The following is a 23,478-nucleotide window of genomic DNA, read 5'->3' on the forward strand; positions in this document are numbered from 1 at the left end:
ATGGACTGGAAGCAAACATTTGGGTTAAAAACACTAAAATCTCTTTTACATAAAATCTGCTCTTAACTCAAAGCCTTAATGCATTTGATAAACCTAAAGGTTGTTAAAAAAAATACTAAAACTACTAAACAATGTGGGTTAGTAAATACATTAGTTTTACAAATAAAGTGTAAATACATTAGGTTAAACCTCAACTTAAAAATTATTATTAAATGTATAAAATGTTTTAAGTTATACTCAACCATAAAATGTTTATTTTAGTTTTATTATTTTATTAATTAATGGCAATTGACAATAGCATTCCGATAAATGTTACCAAATCCTGACAGTATAGTCCTGTTGAAGTTGTGGTATAGCACAACAAGTCAGCACAGAGTCACACTTAGCAACACAGGAAACTCAGATTCACAGCCTGACAAGACTAAGATCAAGCCTGTAACCAATGATAATCAACTACAATGAAAGTAGCTCCAGGGGAAACAACAACACTCTGAAGATGAATGTCAGCGACTGGAGAATTCCCAGTATGCAAACATACGTTATTCAGGTTCTGCTAACACTTGTGTTATATGTGGATAAGATCTGTCTCTGAGCACCTTTCTGATAATGTGGTTTGAGTGATCTGATCATAATCTAATGTTTATACTTAGCTTGGAACGTGATCTGATTACCAAAAACCTATGTCAATGCCTGGTGTCAACAGGCACTATGGTAAAATGGTAAAATAAATGCTGGTATATTTATGAAACATATCTAGATAATGGAATTATAACAAATTGTGTTCCTGCCTAAGAAATGAGAAATGAAATGTATTTAAAAACATTAACATTAATTCACATTAAATAAAAAGGCTACACTTACCCTGTCATTGTCCAGCAGTTCATTGTCTACCATATCATTGTCCACCCTGTCACTGTCTACCATGTCACTGTTCACTTTGTCATTGTCCACCATGTCATTGTCAAGCCTATCATTGTCCACCCTGTCATTGTTTAGCATATTATTTTCTTCCCTGTCACTGTCCACCCTGTCATAGAGGTGGTAGGTGGTAGGGTGGTAGTCTGTTTACTACTAATAATAATAGTAATAATATAATAATTATATAATAATAATAATAATAATAATAATAACAATAATAGTTAAAATAATAATACTAATAATAATAACAATAATAATTACAATAATTATTATTATTGTTATTATTATTGATAGTATTATTAATAATAATATTATTGTGGTTGTCTGGTATATTAGTGTCTGACTGTTGGTTCTCTTATTTATGTTTGCACACAGTTTTTATTAATATTATTTACAAATATACAGGGTCTGTGTTTAGATCTCTGGGCTGGATTATTCTGGGTCGGACACCAATAAAACAGGGTGTGTTTGTTTACAGCCTGAAGGGGAGCGAATAAAACTACATTTATTACCCACGAATGATGCGTGTTTTCACTGGACGGGAAGCCTTGTTAAATAATGTATAATAAACGTCAGAATTCAACCGGTTTCGGTGTTTTTCGCGTCACTCCGGCGGTCCGGCGTCCGCCGTCGCGCTGGCGTCACCGGACGGGAGCCGCCTCCATCCGGGAACTTGACACGCGCACTCGTTCTTCATCATGGCGGCGTCAGGTGAGAATTTGGAGGGGGCTTGTGTTTGGGGCGGTTTGGTTTGATTACGGGCTGGACGCGCGGTGCGGGGGAAGGCCAGCGGCGGGAAGAGCGAGGCGGGGAGTGCCGCGCTCGCTCCTCCGGGCTGCCAGGCCGAGGCACGGCGCCGCGGGGCCGCTAGAGGCGGTCGAGTTTGAGCGCTGCGTAGGAAACGCGCCAGCACTAGCCGCGGCTAGCCCGGGTGTTTTCACTGCCCGGACCCCGCGCTCAGCGAGCCCCGACCCCCTAATGCACGGCTTCAGCAGCCGGCCTGCAGCGGGGCTGACTGCAGCGGGGCTCCAGGAGCGGAGGGTTGGCCGCTGGACGGCGGGAAGTGGAGCCCCGGAGCCCTGCAGCCTCTCAGCGCTCGGCCGCCGAGCTGGTTTTGGCGCGGTGCGCGTTTGACAGGGGTGGAAACCGAGCTGTGGGCTGGTCCCGGGTCAGCTCGGTTCACTCAGCTGTTGACTGGTCATAGGAAAAGTACAGCGCAGTACAGTAGGTTACAGTACACTAAAGTACAGTACAGTCTTAAGCTGTTATTTAAGTGCAGCTGAGAAGTGGAGGGAGGGGCACAGTCACTTCCCACGTGGACTTATAGAGGGAGGGGCTGATGTTTACTAAAGCAGGGGTCCCATACCTAAGCCTGGAGATAGAGCTCTAGAAATAATTAAGAGACCACTTTTCTCGTTTCTGAATCAGTTTCTCTGATTTTTGCTATTTAAAGGTATATGTTTCAGTAAAATGAACATTGTAGTTTTATTCTATAAACTATAGACAACTTAAAAAAAATGTTTTTAATCAGTTTTCATGCATCTTTGCATGTTCTCATTTTACACACTGTTTTTGGATAACTTTATGCCACTACTGATGCAAAAAATGCTGTTCAGCTTGTGAATATCCATCTTCCTCTGGCAATAAAACTTTGACACTACACATATTAAACAGTAATAGTATAGTGGTAATCAGCCTTGGGTGAAATAGGACTATCTTGTGCTGAAGAGTTTAGTGCTATATCTGCTGTAACGCAGAGATATAGTATTAAACCCAACTAATCTTGATGACTAGTTAGTCCAGGCTGATTTGCCCTATTGTCTTGAGGTCTAGACTCGAGTTGGGTTGAGATAGAAGGTTTGGCTGGTTGCTGGTAAATCAGGCAGATCTGCTTCAGGAGCAGGAAATGCAAAAAATAGAGCAGCAATGTAGCTAGAATTTACAGCAATGTTTCGCAATGTTTTTGATGTACCCATCTGCAGATGCAGATCTACTCGCTCTTACTTCATTATTGTATATAAAAGAATATCACAGTGTATTCACGATTTTAATGTTATTTTTGGCAATATGATACACCCTTGCAACAAATGAATATTACATTTTATAATTTGACAATACTGCATACATTATTGTATGGCACATGACCTAATTGAGATTTTAACTAGATTGTTGTAAAAATAAGTTGTACCCTGGTGACTCATATGGCGCTAAAAAAATAATATGATATTTCTGAGTATTTTGCAATAACTATTAAAAACTTTGGCCATATTATTCTATAATGTACAATAATGGTGCACCCCTATTAGGTACTCAAACAGTAGGGCATCATAAACTAGGGCTGAGTAATATATTGCAAATAATAGTAATGCACTTTAATTAAAATTTTGTTGTTGTTTTTGTTTTGTTTTTTTTTACATCAGAGCTAGTTGTGATTTGATCATGTCATCCAAAATGTCATTGGTTAGTATAAATTATTTGCTCTTTTCATTTTTTTTGTTGCTGAGCATTTGGTGCATCCCTAATAGTAAATGTAACTGAAAGAATGTGTAGGCAAACACGTGACTGTAAATCCACCAGTCGTAGCATTTTAACAGGAAGGCATGAGGGGAAAGGTTTAGTTTAGAGGGTTAATGTAATAAAATGCAGAAGTTTATATATATATATAGTGGCACAGCATCATTGTCCTGATCTGGAATGCAGTCAGGTTCTGCCTTACTTTCAAGAATTTATTTTTAGGGCTATAATGATTTGTGTTTATCCTGAACAGTAATGTAATGTACAGACTAGGGGTGGGCAATATGGCCCTAAAATAATACCAGGATTGCCGAGTAGCATCACAGCGCACTCTGAGGAAAGTATAGCGACTCCAATACATCAGCTCCAATACATAAGCTCACAGACGCCTTGTGCGGATCGACATCACCCTTTGGAGTGATGTGCGGAGAGAGCAGGCCCAATTGTGCTCTTTTAGGGGATCCGGCAGCTGATGGCAAGCTACATGAACGGGATTCGAACCAGCAATCTACCGATCATAGTGGCAGGTCACATATACCTGGTCACTTCATGTGTCTAGTTTCAGGAATGTATCCTGATTAGTTTTTGGTCACAGGTTTTTACGCTTGGTAGTTAAATGCGTCTCTAGTTAGACTAAAACCTGATTGGTGGCTTTTTGCATTTGTTTCTTTTTTCCATAACACAACTCTGATTATTGTGTTATGCCATGAGGTTTGTATGCCCTCTTGTTGCAGCCTTAGATAACTAGTTAGCACAGGATTATAGTGACAAACTTTAAAGGCAGATTGTATTGTAATATTCTTCAGTAATATTTAATATAACTAATGAAATAGGGAGTACACAGCACCTCAATACGTTTTTTTGTTCTTGCAAGGTATGTTGTCAAGAACATTCTTCCCAAGAACATACGCACATTCTTCTTGTTCTGTGTGTTGTGAAACACCCAGTGTCTTTCTCAGGTTTCAAGTCATTTTTAATGATGGCATAACTAGCTTGTGAACATTTGTGGTTGCTGCAGAGCAGGTAGCTCATATTTACAGTGAGTGAATATGAAAGTAAAAGCAGCACTGTTGTTGTCTAGCTGGGAATTGAAAAGGAAAAAAACACATACAGCTCTGGAAAATATTAAGAGACCACTTCAGTTTCTGAATCAGTTTCTCTGATTTTGCTATTTATAGGTATAGGTTTGAGTAAAACTGATTCTGTAAACTACGGACATCATTTCTCCCAAATTCCAAATTAAAATATTTAGAGTCATTTAGAGCATTTATTCGCATAATATGAGAAATAGCTGAATTAACAAAAAGTTTTAAAAGATGCAGAGCTTTCAGAAATCAAATAATGCAAAGAAAACAAGTTTATATTCATAAAGTTTTAAGAGTTAAGAAATCAATATTTGGTGGAATAACACTGGTTTTTAATCACAGTTTTCATGCGTTTTCATGCAACTGGCTCCTCCACTAGTCTTACACACTGCTTTTGGATAACTCTAGGCTTGTGATTATCCACCTTCCTCTTGATTATTTTTCAGAGCTGTATAAACTAAACAAATGTGCATGCTTTTAGACCAGTGGGATTGTTTCACAGAACAGTAAATAGTTTCTGATACAGTAAGAAGTGAAACTCTCCGAAATGAGACATGGTTCCTTGGCTGGAGTAAGCTTTTGGTACTTAAGAGGTTTTGTGTACTGTGAAGTACTTCCTGAATGGCTGTTCATGCCTGCAGTAATGTTATTACCAAATAAATGGAAGAAAGGAATTGTTGCTGGTTCTGTCATGGCTTTGCTCTGGAGGTTCTAGCATGGTAGCTGATGTTGTCAGTGCTGTGGGCTTTGTTTAGGTTTGGCTTTGAGCTCTGGTCACCCTACAGTAAACACTGATTCAGAGGCATGGCAGTGGAATGTCCTGACCTTGCAGTTTGTCACAATGGAGTTAGGAAGGCGAGTAGGACCATCCCAAAGGCAGAGGAGCAAAACACATCCACACACCCTGCATCCTCATGAGGTAGCTTGTTGGCTTGGGTAGTAAAATAAATGAACTTAGACAAAAGGTTGTGTAGAATTATTATTAGTGGTAGGTGAAATTACCTCAGAACTATAGAATAAATAGTTGTACCTTTTTTTTTTTTTTTAACCTCAGTTGCGGTTAATGCATGGTGGACACAGTACAAACTGATTGAGTTGTCTCAGTTAGTGTTTGAGTTTCTTCAATGTAGCTTCCCTGTCAGTAATTGAACAGGTTAATTGTCTACACCATGGAAGTATGTCCTTAAAGGGGAAATCTGGTGTGAAATGGATTTGGGGTATAGTCAGAATATAACATGATAATGAGTACAAACGTTTGTCGAATAGCCCATCTCCTTTCGCCCCCACTATTTCGAAATACATTGCTTTTAGCCGATGCTCCCAACAGGCCTACAATACTAATGATAGGAGCACAATTATTTTGGTGGAAATGCTGGAATTCCAGGTTTTGCTGAAAATATCTCTGTATATACATGGCACGTAGAATTCTACCAATAAAGTTTAATGGTGTAAAAATTGTGATTTTTATTTTTATTTTATTTATTTATTTATTTATTTTTATTTATTTTTTTGCATGGGCAACCCTATGCCCCTATCACTAGCATTATAAGCCTGTTGGGAGCATCGGCTAACAGCTCTGTATTTCAGTATGCTGGGTGAAAAAGGAGGTTTGCTATTCCACAAATGTTTGTACTCATTATCATGTTTAAATACATCACAAGTAAATTTCACACCAGATTTCTGCTTTAAGGGGACAACCCTTGAACACACACAGTAAGGAAAGTATTAACATAGTTTAATACAAATCATTGACATTGATTAGATGTTCTAAAATATTTTGCTAAGCCCTAATTATTATCTTAAACAGAGTTTCTGTGAGCATTACAGTGCCTTGTTTGTTTACATTTACCCAGATAATTTTTTTTTTTTTAATTAATGTATTAGTTATATGTAATAACCAAGAATGCAATCTGCAAAAAACTGAACTATTGAGCTAGAATTTGTTTTACAATGTAATGTACACCAGCATTCTGAAAAAATCAAGTGGAGAATTACATGTAATTAGATGATGTTCTGTTTATTTTATCTATGATGTGATGATTTTTTTCTGTCATATGTGTTTAAAATAACCATAGTTTAGAATTATTTTCTAATTAAATGGTTGATTAAAAACAAGTCAGTTAAAATATAAGTGCTGCATAATATCAGCACTTTTTAAATGATAACATATTTGATGCCAAGTTTAATATCTTAGGTTATGGTTTGCTATATTGTTAAATGGAATTCCTTTATTGGAGTAGTCATGTGTAGGGTTTTAAAGGATCTGTATATGATTCTCTCTGCCAGTAGATCATTCTTCACCAGATCATGAGTATCTTACTCATGAGTAAATTACATCACATCACTTCTTACAGGCTCAATGATAGGCTCGCTTCTATTCGGTCACACCTCCCTCCTCTCATATCACTTTTCCAGTAAAACAACTCTGGTTCTTAAAACAGTTCTGTTTCAGTTCAGTGAAACAGCCCCCTTTTCCACCAATCTTAGTGGAACCGCCAAAACAGCACATCATACATCATCAACACAGGGCGCTGCACAGCAGCGGTGCTCCTGTACAAACAGACACGCCCACAGATTTTGTCAAAGTTCAAACTGAAGAATCTAATATTCGTCGGTTCCCTCTGCGAATGAACGTTCCTGGTTCCGGAACCTATTTTTGTTGGTGGAAACACAGCAAATCGGTTTAAAATTAGGTTTGAAAATCGCTACTGCTAAACATACAGAAGCATAAAGGAGAAGTTACATGCACTGCGCTTTTTAACTCTGTGGTTAGCTTGTTTTATTCTGCAGAGTCAGACTGATGTGGAAGCTTGCATTGCAGGTATCCTGCTCAATGCCTGCAGTATCCCAGTTGTGCATGTTAGCACTGCGGCTATCCTGAACGAACCCTTAAAAAAGCCTGTCTATTAGCATCAGGGCTATCGTGCTCCATCCTAATTCTCTGCCTTTTTTCACTATGTTTGCCTGACTTTTATTTTGGATTTTGGAAAATATTGGATCAGTAATGTGAATTAGCTACTGGAGTTCAATTTTCAAATACTGGATAAAGTTTTCTGCCACATCCCACTTCTCCCCAGAAGCTAAGCTTACGCAGGTTGCCAGATTGACACACAGTGGCAAGCGATGACAGTCTTAATCTGTAACTGATCAAAATGCCTTCTATGCTAATGACAGACATAGCACTAGACACTAGCCTATACTAGTGGTGGAAATAAAGTACCTAGCAATAATTAGCAACCTTACTGAAGCTCAGTGATTACAGAAATTATACAGCTTGTAATGTGTATATAATGGTCATTTATCCATAAATTTAATTTAATAGTTCTCATGACTACATGCAGCTGTGAATATAATTCTGCTGTCTTAGAATTACAACATAATTCTAGTCTTATGAACTATTCTATGGTTCTATTAACATGTTATGGTCTAGGATTGCAGTGCTCGCTACAGTTCTTGTTATTCCTCTAATATTCCTTTTATCTAGTCACATTTTCATATGTCAACCTTACTGCAGGTTTGCATTGTTGGGTAAATGTTGGCAGAAGCTAAAGATAAAAACCTGGCTTGCATTTCATAAGGAGTAAAATATACTCCTGAACTGAAGAGGGCTATGTTTTAGCTTGCCTATTCATTTCAGTGGCTTCTGTCCCACAGCACTTGAAGCATAAGGCCTGGCACCTTGGCACCTGAGCTTGAAGCCAGTATGTAAATTTTAATCTTCTGTGCTGCAAGATCCACTTAACTAAATGCTGTGATGGAAATGTGAGCTTCAGGGCAGTGCAGGATAAACTCTTTGTATTTCTGAGAGCTCTGAAAAGTTATAGTAGAAGCAGGGCTTTGTTATCTATGTTCTGTTTCATCTCTTAAAATAAAATGTGCTTTACTTTTTGGAAGTAATGGCACTTTAAACTTTAGTCAAACACAATGTGTAGCTCAGCCTGGAAACACAACAGTAAAGTGCTGCTTATTTAGTGCTTAAAAAATGGAATATAAAAGGATCGTGTGCTTGTATTGTATATAGGCTGTCTGATTCATATGTTCTGAAATTGTGATATTGTTTCTTTCCATAGCTAAGAAGAAGAATAAGAAGGGGAAGACCCTCACCTTGACTGACTTCTTGGCAGAGGACAGCGGGGGAAGCGCGCATGTCAGTTACCCACCTCCGAAACCCACCAGCTGGGCAGATGAGACAGATGACTTGGAGGGAGATGGTGAGTTCTCTAAATTTGGTCACCGTAATATAATTGCTGTTCAGATGCACATAGTGTTAGACGTTAGAAACGTCATATAGACTCTCATCAAGGACAGTAACAGATCAATCCATAATGAAAAGAAAAAATATATATTTAAATGTCAGAATTTTTTAAATCACATTTTGCACAGTATTTCATTCAACAAATGGAAAATGCAAAAGCATTTTTTCCTTTTAAATTAAAAATAGTGTTCCTAAGTGGGGACGGATGGCAAAATATTATAATAAAGGGCATCAGTCTGCTTCTGCTACAATTTTTGTAAAGCCACATGTATTCATTTTAAAAACAGGGTGTCTGGTAGGTCCTGGGATATTTATTTTTGTCTGTAACAGCTTTTTCTCCTTACCTGAACAACTGTGGCACTGCTGATGATGCTGATACAAGAGCTAATGTGAACATGGAGAACTCTGAACAGCAAACTCAGTCTTTATCTTTTTATTAATGCATTTTTTAACCAAAGAAATGCAAATTTAGAACTGAAGACAGCGGACATGCTTACAGATAGTTCAAATTGGACTGCACCACAATACCAGTAGCACAAAGTACTTTAAGCATTCTTGGTGCAATTACACACAATTTAAAGACTGTCACTTTAAATAAAGAAGGACATTGCAGTAGGGGGGAATGAAAATGCCAGTACACATTAGTTGATGCATGCATTTTCTAAAACATAGTAGTGATATTTAAATAATAGTATATATGTAAACTTTTATGTTGTATTTAATTCCTTACCGCTTGATGCCAGTGTTGTGCTGTCTTTTTTTAGATTCCACTGTTTGGATTGTATAAAAGGTTAATTTTTATTTATTATTAGTATTATTTGTTTATTTTTTCCAAATTTCGTGTTTCTGTTTGTTTAATTGTCTAGCCCTATAGCAAATTATAACTTGTATCATAATGTATATCGTATATCACCAGTCTCTTGATATTACACAGCATTACAAGGCAACACGAATTTTAGTCTTAAATGTAAAACTAAAATAAAAATATAGCCACAAGCGGCAATCATCGGGTTCAAGCACCAACTTGCACAATGGTGCCTACTGGAGCATTGAATGGTGATGTGTAAGAAGGTCTAATATGATTGGAGACATTCTGTCACATTTAAAATGATCAAAAGTCTTTCACCTGTTATTAATGTTGAGCAGAGGCACAAAGGAGTGAATGTTCTGATATGACATGTAATGTCAAGTTATTCTTAATCTAGTTCTGTATTAAATGGCGCTTCATCAGAGTGATATTGTACAGAGGTCTTTAACATTGTGAGATTACAGCAAATACTGCAGAGTTACAGCAATTTAGGTTAGAAATTCCAAGGATGCACAGATTGCTTGATGCCTGGAGAGTATTGTATGTGAAATTTTCACAAATGTTTTTAATGAACATTTACCTAGAGACTCTACAGTGTGCAGCAAGACTGAAATGGAGGTGATGGGCCAAATATCCAGAGAGTAGTTTCAATATAGCTATTTTCAAACAATTAGCAATTATGAATGAACAAAGCACTTTTTAAACATAGTTGTATTGAGAAATTTGTCAGAGCCACTGTACTAAATATGGCAAAAACAATTAGATGTTTTTTTGGAACAGCGTCCCCCAGTGGGCGGATTGTTTCAGCACTTTGCAGGTCACTACAGTGTCTCCACCTGAACATAACTGCCAAATATCATCCAGATTGGGCAACATTCAGCCTGCCAAAATGTCTGCTGAATGCTGATTGGCTGATGGTGTTCAGCCATGTTGATTGATTAAGTTGCCCTTTGAACATCCTTTAGAGGCTGTATGATAGATTCTGCATGCAAAGTTTCAACTTGCTAGGTTGCACGGTTGCTGAGAAACAGTGCTCCAAATTTACCTCTTGAAGTGAATGGGGCATATATCCGGAAGGACTAATTTGCATATGGCGGCCATATTGTTTACATATTTCAACTTTTTCTTAATGAATATTGAAGTGCATGCTCTCACGAGTGTTTTGATACCAAACATGCCAGGGTTGGTCAAAATTCCTAGGACTAGTTTGCAAAAGTAGGTTTTGCATATTATGCAATTTAGCAAAAAATCTATATAGACGGAAGTGCATGGTCCAAATTGGAAAGTTGTTGGTATTGACCCAAGGAATCCATCAAAAAAAGAATTTTGAATGTAGGTCTTATGGTTTTTGAGTTATTGAGAAAATTGTGAAAAATGAATTTCCTTGTTTATAGCGCCACCACTTGACCAATCGGTGCCATTTTTGTTGTCCACCGAGATGCACTGATCCTACATCTACCTACCAAGTTTCATTTCTCTATGACTTACGGTTTAGGCTGCACAACTGTTTTTTCAGGAGAAAAAGAATAATAATAATAAGAAGAAGAAGAAAAATCTTAGCAAAAACAATAGGGTTCTACGCACCTTCGGTGCTTGAACCCTAATAAGAAGCAGCATGGCATGTTCACAAACAAAAATCTCCAGTTAATACGAATAAATATGAATTTTAAAGATTAACAGCACTATACATTTAATCAATCTTAAAGACAATTACATATTAAACTAGTTCATTTTATGAATGAAAATTTTGTCCAGTGAATTGCTTAAAATTGAAACTCACCTCAGTTCATCAATTTGATTATTAGAGATGTTCATTGTTCTCTAAAGATGAGGCAATGAGAGATGGGCTAGTGTGAGCTTGTTACTTTTGTTAAAAATGAATAGTCATGTATGACTGTATAACTGTATGCCTCCTCCTCCTCCTCCTTCTTGTTTCTTTCCAACAGTTACCACCTCCTGGCACACAGAGGACGATGTGTATCGTGCTCCCCCCATTGATCGCTCTATACTGCCAACGGCGCCTCGCGCAGCCCGCGAGCCCAACGTCGATCGCTCCCGCCTCCCCCGCAGCCCCCCCTACACCGCCTTCCTGGGTAACCTCCCCTACGACGTCACAGAGGACTCCATCAAAGACTTCTTTCGTGGACTCAGCGTAGGTTTCCTTTGTTTAGGGACGTTTCTACAAAAGTTAAATTAACATTTTAGCTTTTTTTAACATTAACATTAGTTGGTAAATAGATGAGGCAACATCTCTGTAAAAACCTTTTTATTTTACCATTTACAACATTGTTTTAGGTACTTTTTACGATAGATCTACAGACACCGGAATCTTCGCGTGGCTACCAACAGGGAAATTTTTAAAATGCTTTTTCAGTTTTCAGAGCACATGTGCTTTTAGAACTGTTACTGTCTTCTACAAAAGGTGATTGTTTTGAAAACAAGTTTTCGGACTTTGTTGTTGGAATTTAGGAACTGGCTTTCCATTAGGTTTCCATTATAAAAAGTTATTTACTCTAAATAAAGTACAGGCCAAAAGTTTGGACACACATTCTCTTTTTCAATGCGTTTTCTTTATTTTCATGACTATTTACATTGTAGATTCTCACTGAAGGCATTAAAACATGTATGAGTTATGTACTTAAAAAGCTGAAATAACTAAAAACATGTTTTATATTCTTCTTTCTTCAAAATAGCCACCCTTTGCTCTGATTACTGCTTTGCACACTCTTGGCATGCTCTCAATAAGCTTCAAGAGGTGGTCACCTGAAATGGTTTTCCAACAGTCTTGAAGGAGTTCCCAGAGGTCCAGCTCACCCCAAACCATCTGGATTGGGTTCAGGTCCGGTGACTGTGGAGGCCATTTTTTGTTAAGTACATAACTCCACATGTGTTCATTCATAGTTTTGATGCCTTCAGTGAGAATCTACAATATAAATGGTCATTAAATTAAGAAAACACATTGAATGAGAAGGTGTGTCCAAACTTTTGGTATGTACTGTATGTTTTACCTTTCACAGCCAGCAAAGCCTTTTACAGTCAGATAGCACAAACTGTTGTTGTGTAACATATTTTTTAATATGTTTTAATATGATCTGATAATACAATTTAGTTTGCTGTGAAAGGTCTAGAAAATGTCAAATATTAAGTTTTGCCATTCGCACTGTCATGCAGACGACACATCTGTATCAGGTATAATAAAAGTACAGATTTAAGCCAGTTTTACATGCTTTGAAGGTTTCATTTTGTGGCCCACAGTTGCTCTAAGTAGTTAGTTATCCATAACAGTGCTTTAAGTCAAAGAAACGAAGACAATAGAAACTAAGTTTCTAAAGGTTTCTATTGATCCATTGACCCCAGACTATTGAGTGTTACAGATAGAAATGCACAATCAGAACTTGCTTTTGTAGTAAGTTAATGCATTTGTGATTTGTGCATCATCACCAGAATATTGACAGATCTTGGTGGCCACAACCTAATAATTTACACAGTGCAAAACTATGATGAGCTTAATGAGCTAAAAAAAAAAAAAAGTCAGATCTTCTTTTATCTTCTTTTTATGTCTTCTACAGATCAGCGCAGTCCGTCTCCCGCGGGAACCCAGTAATCCAGAGCGACTGAAAGGCTTTGGCTACGCAGAGTTTGATGATGTGGAGTCTCTGCTGCGTGCGCTCAGTCTTAATGAGGAGGTGAGTCTCTGAACTGAGCCCATCATAAACCTGTTGCTCAACATACACCAAATGCTAGTGTCTGGTCTTGCAGTTCGTAATAACTGGTAGCATACTGAACTTCTGGTAAAGCTGATTGGATCCTTAGCATCACAACCTCACATTATTGCAAAATCCAGAATGTCTCTTTTATTGTGGCCACTAGATGGTGTTTTGCCTCTGTTTTTTTGAAGTCAGAATTTGAAGTGTCTTTCAGTAACTGATTTTGTCTTCTTGCAGAATTTAGGAAATCGCAGAATCCGTGTGGATATTGCAGATCAGTCAAATGAGAAAGGTATGTTTGCATATTTTTGCAGTCTAATTATTTTGATTACAGACTATGGTTTATTTATAGGTTGTGCTAGGGCAGGTTGCACTAAAATAAATGAGCTTTTCTCTTAAGTGAAAAACAGATTTTCGTCACTTTGACACTCTTGACCTTTGTCTGTGTTGCTTCTGATAGAGAGGGACGACCGCTCCATGTCTGGGCGAGACCGTAACCGTGGTGGAGGGGACTTTGGGCCAGATAAAACAGACAGTGATTGGCGGGCGAGGCCGAGTTCCGATGCAGATGAAGGACCACGGCGTGATGACAGCTACGGTGAACGTGAGTGTTTTAATTATACTGTACTGTAGCTTCCATTTCAGTGGTCCTTATGTTCAAGAAGACAGACTAACAATTCTGCTTGTCTCTTGTTTGTAGTTTACAAATAAGCTTAGGACATAAGGGACTGATTTTATAGCTATTATGTGTCTATTTCTTTCAAATAATTAAATACACTATTTGTTATTATGAACAACTGCTCGTTCCTGTTTTTACTTCTATCAAAGGTATTAAAAAGAGTTTATTCTGCTTTTGTTGGAAGAACTTTCTCTACTGTCCATAAAAGGCTCTCTACTCATTTTGGAGCATTACTGTGAAGATTTGATTGCATTCATTGTCAAGAGCATTAGTGAGGCCATGATGCTGGATGATCATTACTCCACCTCATTTTTTTTCTCAGCATTTAGACACATTTTAGACATTTCTATTTTAGTGCTAGACCCGATACCAGGTTTGTTTACATCAAAAATAAGGCATGGTCATTCAGAGGCAAGTGACATGTGCTGCTCTCATTGTTCTAGATGTGATATTCTAGACACATTTGGGTCTTGAGTCTTTTATATCCTGGATAATGCTTACCTGCTCCCGCAGTTTATAAATACTTAATAAATAAATCTTTAAAAGAGCTTTTCTTTAAATACGGGTATGGGTGTAAGGGTACAAAAACGCTGAACAATTGAGCTGTCATGGAGCTTAACCCATAACAGCCCAGACCCACTTCTTAACATTGATAGCAAATTCAAGATTGAATCAGATACAGAAAATTCAACAAGCAGCTGTTTTATTTTTTTTCTCTACTTTTTACTGTCTAGACGTCGGTTCAGAGCTAGTTATATAGATCACAAAACATTTCATTAAACCATTTGAATTGTTGTAGTGGTTGAACAGATCTGGAGTAGAAGCAGAAAAAAAGATAAAAGGATTCATTTTATTTCCAGCACTTCTACTTTCTGTACTTTCTCTACTTTTCAGTTAATGACACTTTGAAACTTAATCAATTAAAATGATGGACGGAATCTTTTAAAGAACTTTACACAGATTTCAAAGGTTCTGTGACACAAACGTCACCATTGGCTCTTTGGGGTTAATTGGTCACTTTATTGTGATATTTGTCATGTTCCAGTTTTGCAGTCCAGTCTTACTTTTAATGAAAGTCAAATAAAAAGGTTTGATTTAAATTAATTTTTCAAGCATTTCTATTGGTTCTGTCACTCAAAAACACTGTATCTGCAAAAGGTCAACTTTACAAGGAAAAATTATTTAAATAAAAAATATATATGTGTATATATATAAAACTTAGTAAAAGTTAATGTAAAATTATTTTAGCCATTTTGGATCATTTATTTTAGTATATTTACTGTACATTTTGTAAACATTGCAAAGAACACTTGAACACACTTGAAAATTGAATAAAAAAAAGTTTTCATATTTTATTTGGCAATTATATAACATACTTAACTAAGCTGAACCAATGGCATGATTCCGAGGGGCAATATTCTCTTGTTTTGAGCTAGTGGAGACTGAACTGTAGGTATGAGGGATAGATAACCCCAACATTGAACTGCATCATATTTTCAGTGTACGAACAGTTATATTTGTTTGTACAAAACTTTTAATGTATGTTTGTATTAATATTGGTTTGTCCAAAAATCACAAATTACTGTAAATTCTTTAAACATAATAACGGTGTTGTTGCTTTAGCCAGTATGTCCCGGTGTGGATTTTTCTGATCTTTGCAAAAACCCTGCAAAAAGTGAAAAACTGCAAAAATGACAGCATACAAGTTTATTTAGATTAATTTTGCATGACATTACTTAAAATGAAGGTAAGATCAAGCTAACTTAATTGCTCACTTTCTGTCAGGATCCCGAGACCGCTATGAGTCAGACCGGTTCCGCGATGGCCCACGGCGGGACGATCGCTACGACAGTGGCCGAGACAGATATCGGGATCGCTATGATGACCGCGACCGTAAAGACTTTGACAGAGGTAAAACATCTACAATAATCAGGGTTCGTACAGTCATGAAAAACCTGGAAAAGTAATGCCATTTGAAAATAGCAATTTCCAGGTCTGGATAAGTCTGAAAGCTTTGGAAAAGTCATAGAAATTTGGTCTACAAATCTTTGTTTCCATTTTTTGATGGAGAAAATATATTTTGGGCTAACATATACATGAGCTCAGAGGTAATTCAGTAATTTAGCCCTACACAATGGAGCTCTCAGGATCTGACACATTTTATTATTCAAGATTGTGTGCCAACATTTTAGCTGATTCATTTTAGACCTAATATAATCAGTTTTAATTATAGTTTTAGTTGATGATTGGTTTTATTGTCCATGTCTGCACTGATGTTTAAAGAATTGTATGGATATGAAAGTTTGCCTTGAAGACGTGGAAAAATCATGGAAATGTATTGGTTAAAAACTGAATGAACCCTCAAAGAAGTTTGCTTTAAAGAACTGTTGACCAGGACTGTCCAGTCTGATACACAAAGGGTCGGTGTGGCGTCAGGTTTTTAATTCTAACCAAACAGAAGACTGTTATCAGCTGTTTGAAGGCTAAGCAAATGATTAGACAGGTTGAATCAGGTGAGCTGCTGGTTGTTTAGAGTGAAAAGCTGCAGCTACATTAAACTGGTAAATAAAATTAGACACCCAGCAGCTGACAATATTATATCAGTATGAGAAGCCAGAACACCATGTGTATTAATTGTATTCTCATAGCAACTTATTTAATTATCTATGGCATTTAGCTGAGAGTCTTATCCAGAGCGACTTACAAGGTTATTCCTATTACAAAGGTGGGCCAATGTAGTGTTAGGACTCTTGCCCAAGAACTCTTATTGGTGTAGCACAGCATTTAGTCACCCAGACCTGGAATTGAACCCCATATTGTAACTTACTGGCAGGTGGTGGTGTTATCCATAGCACCACACCACCAACTGTTCGTATATTGCAAGCTGTGCTTATGCAGAAGTTTAGCTGACTGTCTCTCTAACTCTACTTTTAGGCTTTGATTCTCGCAGTGGGGGGCGTCGACCATTCGGCAGCGGTTTCCGGCGTGATTATGATGACCGGCGGGATGACTACCGAGGCAGTGGAGATCGATACGGCGACCGCTACGGAGATCGATACGGTGACCGTGAAGACAAATGGGAAGAAAAACGTGAAGAAAGAGGTGAGCAAGTCTCTGTTTTTAGTTATGTTGTGTTTTTTTTTTTTTTTGGCTTTTAGTTCCATATTCTTGTACCATAGGTCAATAGATATCATCTCTGGTCCTGGTTGACCTTCTGCTCTGCACATTTTAGTGGTTAAATTTCACTGCATTGACTCTTGTGTTGTGTATTCTCAGGCCCCCCTCAGAGACCCAAGCTGAATCTGAAGCCACGCAGCGTTCCTAAAGAGGAGGCTCAGAGTACCACCACTTCTGCCCCTTCCAGCCGATCAGCCTCTATTTTTGGTGGTGCTAAGCCAGTGGACACGGCGTCTAAGGAGAGGGAGGTAGAGGAGAGACTGAAGAAGGAACAGGAGAGACTGCAGCGACAGTTGGAGGAAGACAAGGGGAGAGGACCTGAACGCAAACCCAGAGAGAGGTAAAACGCATAAACGCACCTTATAATCTGTGCATATTTATTTAGTGGGTTTATTTTTGGATCCTCACACTACAGAAACTTATAATTAACTCTCTTTATAGTTTGTTATTAGATCACCTGTCCAGTTGAAAGGGGAAAATGCATCTAATTTATTTTTATATACTTTTTTTAATAATATACATAGGCTGCATGTGAGCCTTCTATACATTTATCATCAAAAATACATAGATGCACCCAGAACAGTGTTAGATTGCGATGCTGTTTGGAAGCAAGAAGCCGATACCCAAAACAATAAATTATCAAAATTTAGACTAATACGAGCAATATTAATTAAGCTGCAAATGCTGAAGTTTTGTGAAATGCATGCATAACACAATATACCATGTCTCAGCATGTATGTTTGTTTGGGGCCAATCTTATGTATGAATTTTACCAGTCAGATTGTAGGGAGCAGTAAAGCCACTGCACTGAAGTACAGAGAAACCACTAGCTGATGTCACATTGGCTTACCGGAATACTCAGGGTTCCTCAGTGAAGCTCTGTCGGGTGGCATTTACTAACGCCAGGCGCTGCTAACCGCTTGTGGAACATATTAAATATCTAAGTTTTCAGGAGAGAAACCTGTGTAGATTAACTTCCAGTGCTTCATAGACTTTCAAAGGAAATTATATTTAAAAAAATGACAGTTTTATTTACTTAGGCGCCCAAATGAAAAAAAAAATTCAGTTAATCTGTTTCCTCTCTCTTACATTGAAAATTTAAGACATCCCAGTTGGAGAAGCGAGGACCAACCAACAGAACGCTCACGAACAGGAAGTGAGTCTTCACAACCAGGAACTACCACAAGCAGAGGTATGTGGGGCTGTTGTGTACAAGAAGGTTACAATAGAATAATCTGTAGGGTTTTTTTTTTCTCCAATGTATCGATTATTCCAATCGTCTTTTTTCATTTCATTATTTTGGATTTCAGTAATGCAGTAGAACACAAAAATAATTATTGTTTTTATCTGTATTCAGGACATGCTCAGTTGGTCTATGGACTGATTTAATAAATATATTTCACTGTACAATAATCAGTCTTACTGCTTTTACAAATATAATATACAATATAATTTATTTTGTGTCTGTGGCAGTTTCTCGGCGTCGGGAAAGCGAGCGCTCCGTGGAGAACGAGGTTTTCAGTGGGCGTGAGGATGAGCCACCATCACCAGGAAGCTACACCCCCACTTCCAAGCCAGAGGGACTCCCCCTTAAGGTGGTTCCTGCCCCACCCCCTAAAGAGAACGCCTGGGCAAAGAGGAGCGCTATGAGTACCAGCTCAAATGAGGGTGAACCCAAACCTGCAGTCTCCCCCAGCAGCTCTGCTCCACCCAAAAGGTCCGTGTGCACAATAATACAGCTCTATTATTAGTGTGTTCAGCGTACTTTACTGGGAGAGCCAGCACGCAAAAAAAAGGAAATAAATAAAATCAGCTTTTATTTATGTCAAAATCTCTAGCTCAGTTAGTGTACTTTCTTGACACTATAAAAGCAGCTAAAGTGAGCATGCACATTTTAATCCAGTGGAGCGCACCAACTGATGCATGATACTTTATCTGGAACACAGGTTCACAATATATTCTGCTGTGTGTGTTTCAGTGAGGGTATGAGTTTGTTATCAACTTCATTAACATTACCGGCATTGCACAGTCAGCCAATTCAAATAAGTTACAATTGTAAACACCTTTTTTTTTTTTTTTTGTATAAATGCATTTATTTAGTAACAGTTCTCTCACAAAATAAAGACTAAAGCACATGCTGTTCCTGACAGTCAAATACAAACTAATGCATTCTGATGCATGTTTATTTTTACCGTATTTTCCGCACTATAATGCGCACTTAAAATCCTTTAATTCTCCCAAAAATTGTCATATAATTTCATATTTTATAGTCTCATAATCCAGTGCGCCTTATGTATGAATTTTACCAGTCAGGTTGTAAGCAGCAGTAAAGCCACTATACAGGAGTTTCAGTTTAGTTCTCCAGCACAGAGGCTGGAGTAGCATTAGCATTAGCCGCTAAGCACGCTAAGTGCTAGCTCTTTCGCTGTACAGAGGTGAGTATTATCGGCCTGTAGCCTGCTGCTAACCCCAGTTAGCACTGCTGAAGCAGCATTAGCATAAGCTGCTAGACACCCCTGCTCCTTACTAGTGTCGCATAATGTCCCTTATGTATTAAAATAGACTAGAAAACAGACGTTTATTGATGGTGGGTTTTTTTTATACAGACGCTCATATGTAATCAGGATAACTTGTGATCTGTTGTAACAAAGAAAATCCCAAAACAACCTGCATAAATTGCATGTGTTGTGTTGCCTTAAACTATAGGTGCTACAACATAGAAAAAAGCCTTATTTTATTGCAATTACTAGTTTTCTTTATACATTTCAATCAACTTGACATTTTAGATCATTTTCTACTTGTGTTTTTGTATTATATTACAAACATTGAGCTGAGAACTGTGTTGTATCATCTCAAAAGGACAAATACACCCCACAATTAATTATTCCTGAAAAGGTTATCAGTATTCAAAAGCTGTCAGAAAAAGCAGTATCAGAGATATGTGGTTCAACCACATAGATCCAAAATCAATTTCTTAAATTCTTTATAAAGGAAGGGAAACTTGAAGAGGAGCTATTATTCCAAAAAAGTATAAGCTCACATTTCTATAAATAACTGATGACATTTGTTGCTTTTGCACTTCGGCAATTTTTATCTTTTACCAGTCCAGCTGGAACATCAAAGTTATCCTTTTATAGAAGGACAAATATTCGGATTGCTGTAGTATAAGTGTCTGTGATTGAACTGTAATTTATCCACTTTTTTTCTTTTTTTCTTTTTGAAACATGATAAACACTCAACCTCATATATTCTGTGATAGAATATTGAAAATCTCAATGACTCCTGTCCTTTTGTCTGATTTCAGCTCTACAAGCTCAGCCGATGAGAGAGCTCCCCAGAGAGGTAAAGGTAAGATCCAGAGACTTAAGAAACTTACATCAGACCTCATCAGACATAAAAAACCCACATTTCCAAGCCCATTGTCACATAAAAGCATTGTGAAGGGTTTTTTTCTGGAAGATACAGACCTGCACCATCTTCCAAACCCATTCTTCCCTTCTACCAACGCTGAAGAGACCTATTCTTAGATACAGACATTTCATATACTTAAATACTTAGAGCCAGCTTTTAAAGAACATTCCTTTTTTATAATGGACTCTTACATCCTTTTATCTCTTGCCTCTTCCTAAGCCAATATGAAATGCCCACTTTAAATAAGCAGTTTAGTTTAATGGCTGTCTGTAATCCCCACTTCTAAGCCTCATAGCTCCACATAGCCATCCACAGCCCACTATGCTGAATGCCAGGCTCTCCTTACAGATGAGAACAAAGCGGATGGTGTGCGTCGGGACAGGGGCCCCTCGCGGGGCCGTGGTGGGGCCTCAGGTCCTGGAACAGGGAGAGGTCGTGGGGACGCGGCCAGCCGAGATCGGCGGAAGGAAGCGGACAGGTTAGCCCCTCTGTGGCACAGCTTTTGGTCAATATTAGAAGCAGGGATCTTCTTTAGGCCAGTTTTAGGTTGGGTACCTTCAGGGTCTTCAGTTTTGATAGGTTTGCTTTTATGCACTCATTAACAAAAATAAAAAAGAAAGAAAGGAGGCTCTAGCACCTTGTTGGGCTGCCTCTAGCCTGGAAACAAGATAAGATATTGTTGGTCATGGAGGTATACAAGTTCATTTCTGGACACTCCAGTTGGCTATAAATTTAGTGATCAAGCAGGCCAAGGAAGTGTTCTAATCTGGATGATCTGTGTGGATGAGCATTATCTTTTTGTGGTCCCAGCTACCTTGAGATCATTAATAAGTTCCCCCGTGTAGTTTCAGCAAGGGATCAAATAATTTCTTCCTTCACTGTATCTGGGTCATAACTGAATGCAGAGTTTTCCAGCATAACCAGCCATGGTGTGCTATTAGCATTAGTATTTTTTTTGTTAGTGAGTGTATGAGAGATTGCAAACCTTTTGATGAGGTTTGCTTTCTAAGCAATCATAAATGTTATCAAAACGGTACCAAAATATGCCACAGCTGCAGTGCCATCATATTATTTAGTGTTTAAATGCACAGTATGCAGTCTGCAATGCTACCATACACATAAACATTTTCACAGCATTTAGAGTGTTTAGCAGGATGAGGAAAAGTGTGTTCTGAGGCCAAACGCAGAGACTAAATCTGAAACGGGCCTCTGCACCACATGAATTGTTTTAAACTTGGCCTAGAAATTGCAAAATGTTCTAATCTTAGACTAGCACCTATAAAAAGACCTGTTGGAATATTGAGGGAATACAGGGGATGTTAAAAATTATTTTAATTCCTTTAAATTATTTGCATTTGACCTTTAGCAGGATTAAATAAGGATTAAAAAGAAGTTAGGAGATATTAACCCTAATTTAGTTTAAGCTGATAAATAAGGTGTGGCTCTACATGGATACATGGATGGCAGAGACTGTTGCTCACTCTGTTGTGCGTTGCTTGTAGAAAGGATGTCAGAAGAGAGCGAGATCTCAGACCAGCACCAGAGCCAAAGAAATATGAGGAACCTCCCAGTCCTGTGAGTGACAGAGCTAAGGCCTGTTTTCCCATATCTCTACCTCTGGGTGTGCCTCTGTCTTCGTCCAAATATTCTCAAATGGATAGCAGGTGAAATCAATATATCATAGGTAAATCTAAGACAATATTAGTGAGTCAGTACCCTATATAGCTTTAATACATTTCTTGGTATAGAGAAACACCTTCGTAAGAATGAGGAAGTGTCTGGATCATTCAGTATTTGTACATTATTCATTCATCTGACTATATTTGGGTCAGGCTTATGTAATGTAAAAAGTGTCACTTGGTTGTAGAGTTTAAAAAATTGTAAAGAAAAAAAAAGAGTTTTGAAATATGTAAAGATCCAGCTATTATGGATTTATGCATTTTATATAATATAATTCGTTTGAACACAATAAAAATGCATTTTATCATCCCTTTGAGAATATTTGGACTGTCAAGCCCCTGTCGTGGGTGTGTCTGTTGCTTCTCCTTAAGGCTGATTTATGCTTCTGCTTTGAATAAAATGCAGAGTCTATGCTGTAGCCTGCGCAAGTGGCCTACACTGCAGGGAGCATTTTTATTTTTATGTTGGGGCTCTGCAGTTACCCCACCAAACAGTTTCTATGCTACTGTGTTGACTGAAACTGAGCAGATTATACACTGCCTGGCCAAAAAAAAGTTTGAACAGTATAATATGTGATTGGACCGCCTTTAGCTTTGATTGCGTCATGCATTTACTGTGGCATTGTTTTAATGAAGTTCTGCAATGTCACAAGATTTATTTCTATCGAGTGTTGCATTCATTTTTCACTAAGATCTTGCAGCATAATTATGGTGGAGTCTGACCACTGCACAAAACCTTCACTAGCACATCCCAAAGATTTTCAATGAGGTTAAACTCTGTGGTGAACAATCCATGTGTGAAAATGATGATCTCATGTTCCCTAAATCATTCTTTCACAATTCCAGCCCCATGAATCCTGGCATTGTCATCTTGGAATATGGCCGTGTCGTCAAGGAGAAAAAATCCATTGATGGAATAACCTGGTCTATTTAGTATATTTAGGTAGTCAGCTGACCTCATTCTTTCAGCACATACTGTTGCTGAACCTAGACCTGAACGACTGCAGCATCAACCCCACATCATTTACTTAGTTAAATCCAGTTAGGGAAACTTTTTTGGCCAGGTAGTGTATATTATTATTATTATTATTAGAGAGTTGATGATAACAGCTGTTGCTACTTTTGCTAAAATATCTGTATTAAAAAAAAGACTATGGAGGAGGAGATTGGTCATATACAGCCATTAGAAGGACTAAGGCAGAAAGATGTTGATTTTCTGTGCTTGTCCAGCCTATAAAACTCATG

The 23,478-nt window shown here is 37.9% G+C and overlaps 1 protein-coding gene across 4 annotated transcripts in view; it reads left to right on the plus strand.

Annotated features, from left to right (window-relative positions):
• Nucleotides 1–1,523: 1,523 nt before the first annotated feature.
• Nucleotides 1,524–23,478, plus strand: part of eif4ba (eukaryotic translation initiation factor 4Ba) — a 28,935-nt gene continuing 6,980 nt past the window's right edge. For 2 of the 4 annotated variants that reach the window (XM_022677591.2, XM_049462790.1), the window contains exons 1-14: nt 1,524–1,629; nt 8,588–8,728; nt 11,527–11,732; nt 13,150–13,266; nt 13,525–13,579; nt 13,748–13,891; nt 15,752–15,877; nt 16,901–17,068; nt 17,243–17,483; nt 18,247–18,335; nt 18,617–18,860; nt 20,448–20,491; nt 20,903–21,032; nt 22,057–22,129. In XM_022677591.2, the coding sequence (XP_022533312.2) occupies nt 1,617–1,629; nt 8,588–8,728; nt 11,527–11,732; nt 13,150–13,266; nt 13,525–13,579; nt 13,748–13,891; nt 15,752–15,877; nt 16,901–17,068; nt 17,243–17,483; nt 18,247–18,335; nt 18,617–18,860; nt 20,448–20,491; nt 20,903–21,032; nt 22,057–22,129 (1,791 nt within the window). In that variant the 5' untranslated portion in view covers nt 1,524–1,616. The remainder of the gene's footprint in view (nt 1,630–8,587; nt 8,729–11,526; nt 11,733–13,149; nt 13,267–13,524; nt 13,580–13,747; nt 13,892–15,751; nt 15,878–16,900; nt 17,069–17,242; nt 17,484–18,246; nt 18,336–18,616; nt 18,861–20,447; nt 20,492–20,902; nt 21,033–22,056; nt 22,130–23,478) is intronic. The other 2 variants (XM_022677592.2, XM_022677593.2) reach the window with 2 other exon arrangements.

This window comes from Astyanax mexicanus, chromosome 13, assembly GCF_023375975.1.
Source record: "Astyanax mexicanus isolate ESR-SI-001 chromosome 13, AstMex3_surface, whole genome shotgun sequence".
Classification (NCBI taxonomy): Eukaryota; Metazoa; Chordata; class Actinopteri; order Characiformes; family Acestrorhamphidae; genus Astyanax; species Astyanax mexicanus.